This window comes from Genypterus blacodes, unplaced genomic scaffold (genome assembly GCF_046128005.1).
Source record: "Genypterus blacodes isolate CSIRO-AG114 ecotype Tasmania unplaced genomic scaffold, CSIRO-AGI_Gbla_v1 ptg000143l_1, whole genome shotgun sequence".
NCBI classification, from domain to species: domain Eukaryota; kingdom Metazoa; phylum Chordata; class Actinopteri; order Ophidiiformes; family Ophidiidae; genus Genypterus; species Genypterus blacodes.
Window position 1 is genome coordinate 1133475 of NW_027466945.1, and position 8557 is coordinate 1142031.

Below are 8557 nucleotides of genomic sequence, written 5' to 3' on the forward strand. Positions count from 1 at the left end.
TATGTCTTTATCTCTTTTTTCGGGACATTGGTCATCAGAAATAAATTTGAGAGGGTGTCACACCATACATACACAGACACATACTCAACACTCCGATGTACAATTGTGAATATGTTTTGCCTCTCATACTTCCGTCTCGGCTTTTATTTTGAAGGTTAAACACGACATCCGTGTTAGTTTCCTGCACGCAAGCTAACTCGATCGTTGTCACTCAGTCGTGAAGAGAATGGAGAAAGATGACTTTAGGTGTATTGAATGTAACACAAAAGCAACGGAGCTGCACAGGGATTACAGAAATGGGATCCTGAAGATAACCATATGTGTACGTAAGGTATTAGATAGATGACATTCTAGTTTGGGCTTGTTTGGTTTAGTGTCAATCCCGAGTCCTGAGGATAAAAGATGCAGCTAACTGCCGGTGTTTTGTATTAACGAGTGACCACGTTAACTGGTGACTTTAGTCTTCTGAAAACGGAATGAACGGGACTGCGTGAAAGTACTTCATTGATGAAAAACTATAAAAGCATTGTGAAATGATTGGGCATTTATTCCTATACAGCACACACGGTATGTTGTTAGTACGTCACACCTGAAAGTCGTACGTAGGGAACGAGTTTCGCAAGCTAGCCCAGGTACTCCTATTCAAAATTCGAAATGATGTTAAAATAGAGCTAACCGTGCGGCTAGATTCAAAATATGTTTTTAATAAATACTTCATTTGCAACAAAACAGCGATAGAATACAGTTCAAAAGCTCCCAACAATTGAAGTCCTCCTTTTAGAAATTACATTTTATGATAACTATATAATCAATTATATGTATTTGTTTATAGAGCCCAATATCACATCCAATAGCTCAAAGCTCTCTAGGAAGACAAGGAAAAACTCCTGAGGTTATTTAATGTTGACCCTGTCTTGTTTTTTCCAGGAGTCCTGCCAGAAACCTGTAGACAAGTATATTGAATATGACCCAGTTATCATCCTGATCGATGCCATTTTGTGCAAGACCCAGGCTTTCAGACACATTTTGTTCAACGAAACACTGAACGTGAGTAACATAAATAATTGATATCCATGTTGTTGCTACCATTGGTAAATTCATATCCTATAATCAGTATTGATACCTTACCTTCTTTGCCTTTGTGTGCGATGTCATCTATACTCTTGTTCCTACACATGCTATTGTGTAGAAGGTGAGAATGTTTTTTTTTGCTTTCACCCCTCCAGATCCATTGGAAGCTGTGTGTGTTCTGCCTGCTGTGTGAGTCCTACCTCAGGTGGTCTTTGCTCCATGGCTCCGAACAGAGTAGTGACCCTGCTGACATCATTAGATACACCAAAGAATGGGAGTTCTACGGCATGTTTAGTTTGGCTGCCCTTGGTAAGAACATAAGACCACTTCTTAACTTCTTCATCTGTTTGATAATGTTGTGAATCCCAGCTGTAGTCCTCACTACTACTGTTGTTAGTGAGTCATTGAACTGTTGTTCCCTCAGAGCTGTCAGCCTTCTGTGGTGGAGTTCTATGGTTCCTTTGGGTGGTAGTGAGTCAATGTCAAGGTGGAATCCTGGAGCTCAGGCTGCTTCTCAGAGCCCTGCTGCTGTCCTGCTATGGAAAAATCCTCTTCATCCCTGCTGTCATCTGGGAACATGACTACTCCCCACTTTGTTTAGGCCTCATCAAGCTGTTTGTCCTCACCTCCAACTCGCAGGCCATCAGAGGTAGTAGCACACATCAGTTCAGTGACAATTAGCAGGAGGGGTTTGTTAAATTTGGAGCTTTTGAAGCATTCCAATGCCATTTTCACTTCGGAAACACACAGGAACTCGCACACTATGAAGATGAACAAATTAACAAATTGTAGAGAGGCTGACTGAAGTTGTTTTTCTCTCCTCTCCAGTTATCCTGAACAGCAGTAGACGTCTGTCGCTGACGGCTGTGTGCGTTGGCCTTTTCACAGAGACCTGCGTGGCCCAGGCCTTCCAGAGACTTCCATGGAGAATCCAGGATATTGTAGCGTTGGAATGACACACACACACAGAATGTTAAATATCTCAGGGATGGACAAGTGAATGAGGACGGTAAAGCCAACCTCTGATCCCAACTGGACATTTCTAACGTATGAAGTGTGGGGACATTTTAACAATGCTCTTATTTTGCTCACAATGGTTGAAAAGGTCACAGTTGTTGTATGGCTTTTTTATGTTGTCTCATCTTTGAAAGGGGAATTTTGCTTTTATTATTTTCCTTCTTTTTGATAGTGTAACATTGTAGGGAATACACATTCTGCCTTAAAGTCAGCTCTGTGGTTGTACTGTTTTGAAATTAAAACCATATAGATTGATATAGAAAGATCAATTGTAACAGCAATGACCAATTTTCCACATTTCTGTATTGTTTGTTGTGGGAAAGAATCAAGGGGCGATGGATTGATGTCATGAACCTGAGGTGGCAGTTTAAATCAAAATATACATATAAGCTCTAGTGAGTGCCAATATAGTTTTTGATGTAATTGGAACTTTTTTTTTTTTTTTTTATACAAATGAGTTTGATTAATTTTAACCACAGATAGGTCTCTACATTTATACTAGATTTGTAAATAGGCTGCATATGATTAATTTAATTGTATTGTTTTATGTATATTTCTCATTTAATACTCCAGTGAATTTGATTACTGTCAAGAGAATATAGAGTAATCAAGTGTTTAAATGTGAAAAAAAACCCAACTAAACAGTAAACACGATTATGTCTTTATTAAAAATCAAATATCAGGTGAAACCATTATCAGACTTTTCTTTTTCTGTAACGTTAATATTGATACCAGTCAAGCGCTGCAGCCGAGGCAATTACGACATCATTTTCCCTGTTTGATTAGAAATGAGTCACTGCATCTAAACTTAAGGTTCCTTGAGTGGTCATAAAGGCATAATCATGACTCCAGCAGTGCGATACAAAGAATGGTCGCATCACAAAAGGATAAAGTTCCTGATAAATGTGTATAAAGACATTCTTAAAAATGTATCATTTCAGGAATCTTTATATATGTAATACAAATTTGTTGGAGCAGAAGACAGACTTGTTTAGGATGTTATACCAAATACATTTAATTTTGACTGGCGTACTTTCTTTGGTTTGTATTCTACAAACACACAAACAATGGATCCCTCTACGAAACAAACGAATCAGGATCCATACAGGGCAATGACACAACTTATAAAAAATCCACTTTCAATACAATGTCATGGTGATGGTTGGTATTTCCATAAGCCAATGGCAGATTACAATTCTTCTGTAGTTGAGGAGATAGAACAGGTTTGCATTGGGCTGCAGTGTTACATGCTACAGGGTCAGCAGTAGTGTTTAGATATGAAGGAAGACCACACAGACCATCTTTATACGGAGTAAAGTAGGAATATTTGCACATCCAAACGTCTTAGTTAGCTGCAGGTTATACATGATGCGGAGTAACTGGACAATGGAGGTAACGTACCTAGAACCTAACGCTCTGTGTAGGTTACAAATGGAAAAACACAATAGAGTAGTTCCCGTCTTTCTCCAAAACATTCAAATAAAGACAAGTTCTCCTTAAGGAAAAGGGTTGTATGCAGATTTGTTCTTATTTCCATTCACTCTGAGACCTTTGCAATGATTTAACTTGCAAAGAAACCAATCGATTCACTTCAACTCTCCCTAGACAACCGCACCAGTGTGCACACTGAGCAAACACGCGTCATTTGAAGTTATTACACCTCAAACACGTGCCCAGTTCTGATTGTTCAAGAGACGATCAAAAAAACTCAAAACCAGCTTCTGGGATTCAAAGCCGGTCCAAAACATTGGATAGCTAATGGATACAGGATACAGATATAGATGCTGGTCAAACATGTACTCACTATCCTTTAACACACCTTTGGATTGTCCTCTCATCCAAACAGTTACATGTTGATCTAAACATGATACAGAATTAAAGGACCTATCAGAAATGAAGCTTTACGGCCAGTTTGGCACCTACGGGTTTGTCTCGGCGGGTGCATCTCCTGACACTGATACTGGGAAAATGAACAAACCTGCATTCTAGAACAATCTTTTTTAGTGACAAACCTGTCCATTGGCTGTAGTACGAAAAGGCTGGGGTGTGTTAATTTCGAAACAAATCTCTGGCCTTGACCCCGATATAGTTTTACAGACATCTGGTGGTGGTGAAGTTTATCGAAGCCCCTTGAGGAAGCATAAACCAGTTTCCAACCAGTATGGGTTGGAAAGTTTGCAAGGAAAGGGGGAAATTTGCGGAGAAGCAATGGCTGCTGCTCCTCCCAACATTCTACCATCATTTAACATCAGTTATCAGTTAAGGGTTAACTGTGGAACTGGCGAGGCAGTGTAATAATAGAGTAGGTCAACTGAAAGTGCAGGGCTGTTTGAATTTAACGTGTGAAGTTCAATTCAACCTGTCAGCAAGATTTGATCACCAAGTATAAATGATATGTTCATTTTTAACTGATGCTACCTAGTTAGTCTTTGCACCATACATGCCTCCATTAACTCCTCGATATAACCCTATAGATTGCCCTGTCAGAGTCGTCCACAGTGTGAATAAGCACTTAGTATTGAGCCGAAGCTTTAGGGTAGAACACTTTGCAGCCTAAAGTGTGCATGAGGACTTCTTTCTCTATAATGAGGATCAGACACATTCTGTGCGGATCGTCACGAGCCGTATGAATGTAGGACTCTGCCTCTTGAAGGAAAGGTTAAACACGCCCAACCAACCACCCAACCACCCAAAAAAGTCAATGATGTATTTGGACAAAGTTGGACTGCAGAGTAGAGAAAGCTCCTCCTCTGTCTTCAATTAGAAAGTCTCAATTTCTGGGGTTTCCAACCTTTAAATGCAGTAATATGCTACGCAGCTCGCAAAACTTTCACTTTGGAGCGTAACGGGAAAATGAAAAATAATGTTATTTATATTATATAATAAATAAATGTTTGTTCATATAGTTATGTGTAAAGAAAAAAAGTTCTGGGGAAAACAAGAAAATAAAGAAGATTGGCTGGCTATTAAAATGAGTTGTTGCTGTTGATTAAAAGAAAAACAATGTATTGTCTTGTATTTAAGTATATGGTGTCCAGTATAAGAATAACAATCCACCTCCACTCCTGAGTGTGTCACATCCATGCTGGGCTCTGATGAACGAAGCGCCTTCCTCACACTGTTTCACCTGAGGAGGGTTTGGTGCGTCACACTTCTGTAGTCAACTAAGATACTGAGATACCGCAAGAGACGGTGTCCTGTAATGATCGAGCACTCTCTTGAAGACCAAAGGTTTCAAAATCAGTTCCAGAGCCGCTTCCCGTTTCCTCGAACATTTATCCCCAAAGTCATCCGCAGGAAAACCCCTGGAAACGCGGCCTCAAATATGGAAGGAGTCCCAGGTGTCGCCCTTGCCGCTCCCGTTCTTAGATGCGGATGCCATCCCGTCTCCGACCTCTCCGTCCGGCTGCTCCCCGGTGGGCGTGGCACCGGGATCGGGATAATACTCGTCATCCTCGTCGAAGTAGCCGTTCTCCATCATGCTGAGGCTGGAGGCGGCGCTCAGGTCGTGGCAGCTCCCCTTGTACTCCTGTATGGACTCGTGGAGAGACCACAGCTGGCACAGCAGGGACATGTCCTGCTGACGGAGACCCACCTGGACAGACAGATTTAAGATGAGTATTCGTACATGACAAGTCGCTTTCAGCAAGTTAATAACAACAAAAAGCTTTTCCACCATATTACGACCAAGTGCAGCTGGATGAATTTGAATGCGGGGATTACATCTCAATTTGTCCAGGCTTCCCAGGTGTTTGCGTGAGTCAAAACAAGTGTGCATGCGTGTTAGATTAGCTTCACGCCCAAAACAGGAAGTCTGGACTCCTCCCGGTATTTCTTTCAATTGTGGTCAATTGAGCAAACGGACGTGATTCCGGACACATATGAGCACATGTCCACACACAAAGCCAGTGGAGCAACGCAGAGGTCACATGAATCACAAACCTCTTAGGTGAAGAAACAAAATCAAACGCATAAGCCACAACACAACTGGTTTTGAAGGGAATCAGCTGCCCTGTGAGACTACATGGCCGTGATTCTAGGGCAATTATTTATAATATAAAGTACTAATAATACTACATTCGCCTGACATTGTGACAAGGACTTGGAACGGTAACTGCCAAATTATTCTACAGTAGTCGAGCCAAAGTAACAAAATTAGTAATCAGGCCAGAATACAGAATCACGACAAGACATCATCTCATAGCAACCATCGCCAGCTTGCTTTCCCAAGATGATAAGAATGTGGCTTTCAAGGAAAAACAAATAAATGGATCCTCTTTACTTAAATACGTTTAGATGATTGTTTTGGGGGTTCCCTGTATTTACATAACCATAGATATCCTAATTCTGGAATTTTGTTGTTGGTTGTAATGAAAACAGCTGATCTTTTACATTAAAGATAGACGCTTACCTAATTTCAGACATCATTACGATAAATGGGATCTTTTGATTAATTCAGCAAAAAATTGTATATTTTTTGTAATTGTATTAAATTGGGCGTTAAGAGGTTTGAAGGTGCCTTTAAACCAGACAAGAGTGAGTTAATGGAGGGTTTTAAAGGGGATTTGGCTCTTTAAACGTCAACAACACGGGATTAAGTTGTTCTTCGTCACATAGGTGCAAGAAAAATCGCAATGTTTTGGGAGGGGGTTTAGTCAAACTAATTACCATTTCTTTCCGGAGAAGAGCCAGAGCCGCGTCGAGGTTGGCCGGCTTGTTTGCCAGAAGGTTGTCGGTGTTGTTCCTTCCTCGGCTCAGGTCGTCCTGGATCATAGTCTTCTTCACGTACATCCTCTCCATTTCTCTCCAGGAGCCGCCGCTCGAGTTCAGCAAGCCGCTTAGGCTCTTAGGTAGCGGCGGTAGACCTTCGATACAGGCCATTCCTCCCGCCGTGCCGTTCGCTGACTTACCGTTCATCGTCTGAAACTGTTGTTGTGCGTGGAAATGTTAATATTTAAGGTGAAGTTTAATCATTCGAGTAGCACGAAGACCGAACACGCAGGGCAGACACGCCAAGCTACAACAGGCAACACCCGCTTAGCTTTGAGGAACTCAGGAGTGGACCTCAGGTCAAGCTGCCGGAATTGAATGACTCATTTTCCGGTAAGATAATAACCAAAGTAAAAGAATAATTCGCGTATGTAAAATATAGTTTACTAAATATACAAACAACATTCTAAATAAAATAATAATAATTGGGTGCTGTTGTTTTTTCTTTGTTTTTCTTTTTTTTTAACAGATTTTGGATGTTCTATGTATCGTATCTGGACATTTTATTGCATATTAAAGTAATGATTGTTGCTGATTCATAGTAACATGAATAAGTGATTACCACTACTACTACTACACCTTCTACAACTAATGATAACAATGACATCCCAACAATTACTTATAACAACAAAAGAGAAATTATATTTGTGGTTTCTGGATTATAGTTTAACCATAAATATCTAGTATATTTTAAAAGCAGACACTTTGGCCATTAAGAATTTTCAAATAGTCAGATTTCATTTTTAATCTTAACTGTATTCGGTATTGTTGTTATTAATCGTCGGGACTTTTACACTGTAAAATACTGGCGTGGTAAAGTCCGCTTCCTGTTCTTTGGAATCGAGACTGCTGGGCGTCTCCCTGCCGGCTCTGACAAACAGGAAAAGTCATTCAATCAATGCAAATTTAAATATAGTGAATTTTGGTTATCAAGTTATTGTTATCAAGTCATTAGTACTTTTACACATTAATATCAAAAGAGAAACATTTTATTGTCGTAGGAATGTAACATGTTTTGTGATAGCCAATAATGTTTTGTCCTTGATAAGACTGCAAATAAATAAGGTATTGCTCATTCGTATTATGTCAGTCAATAGCGACCCAATAGTATTCGACTAAAATGTGTCTTTAAGCTCCTAAATGACAAACAATTTGCCCACACGACACAGGAGTGTGTGTCAGGTCCTGGCAACAATGTGTGTGATGGACAATAGTGTTAGTTTAAGGGACAGATGGTGGGTTTTACGTCCCACCCCCAGCTTCCAGTGCCGTCACAACAATATCACAACAATAGCCATGAAACCCGCACACAAAGGCATCACACATGCTCCTCAGCAAGAGAGGGACATGTGGTGTACCCCACACACACAAGTACACATATCAGGCAGATGTCACATAATGAAAACTGTATCCCTAAGCGATCTAATGAATGAAGTAAGCCTGCCTCATTCATCAATAATGGTAAAGCTATAAGTGTGTCATATCCTTGTGACAGATTATTATATCTTAATTCATATCATAAATTATTATTGTTAAATTGGTGTTTTGTTGAAAAGAGACATAAAGGTTCTGCAGGCTTTTTATTCCTTTGACTCCTGCTTTTGTACTACCACTGTGTTACAACAATGACATGCATCTACATAAGCAAAGTATTATATGACATATATGTCATGAGTCACCCTTGAAATGCATCACATAC

General features: G+C 40.1%; 2 protein-coding genes across 2 annotated transcripts; one reads left to right on the plus strand and one right to left on the minus strand.

Moving 5' to 3' along the window:
- The first annotated feature begins 177 nt into the window (after positions 1-177).
- Positions 178-2599, plus strand: arv1 (ARV1 fatty acid homeostasis modulator). The gene is made up of 5 exons (XM_076165322.1): positions 178-322; positions 928-1047; positions 1227-1380; positions 1496-1720; positions 1900-2599. The coding sequence occupies exons 1-5, from the start codon at positions 227-229 to the stop codon at positions 2025-2027; spliced, it is 723 nt and encodes a 240-aa protein (XP_076021437.1). The 5' UTR covers positions 178-226; the 3' UTR covers positions 2028-2599.
- A 134-nt stretch (positions 2600-2733) lies between these two features.
- fam89a (family with sequence similarity 89 member A) lies at positions 2734-7158 on the minus strand. Its single transcript, XM_076165323.1, has 2 exons — positions 6757-7158; positions 2734-5683 (listed from the first exon to the last, which is right to left on the minus strand). Exons 1-2 carry the CDS (start codon positions 7003-7005, stop codon positions 5408-5410), a joined length of 525 nt encoding a protein of 174 aa, XP_076021438.1. The 5' UTR covers positions 7006-7158; the 3' UTR covers positions 2734-5407.
- Positions 7159-8557: the final 1399 nt, after the last annotated feature.

Excerpts from the sequence above, each read along its gene's own strand:
- arv1 (XM_076165322.1), top strand. The coding sequence starts at position 227 with ATGGAGAAAGATGACTTTAGGTGTATTGAATGTAACACAAAAGCAACG. Across the intron at positions 1,048-1,226 it reads TGTTCAACGAAACACTGAAC|ATCCATTGGAAGCTGTGTGT; the intron begins GTGAGTAACATA and ends TCACCCCTCCAG. Across the intron at positions 1,721-1,899 it reads CAACTCGCAGGCCATCAGAG|TTATCCTGAACAGCAGTAGA; the intron begins GTAGTAGCACAC and ends TCTCCTCTCCAG.
- fam89a (XM_076165323.1), bottom strand. The coding sequence starts at position 7,005 with ATGAACGGTAAGTCAGCGAACGGCACGGCGGGAGGAATGGCCTGTATC. Across the intron at positions 5,684-6,756 it reads CTCTTCTCCGGAAAGAAATG|GTGGGTCTCCGTCAGCAGGA; the intron begins GTAATTAGTTTG and ends CTGTCTGTCCAG.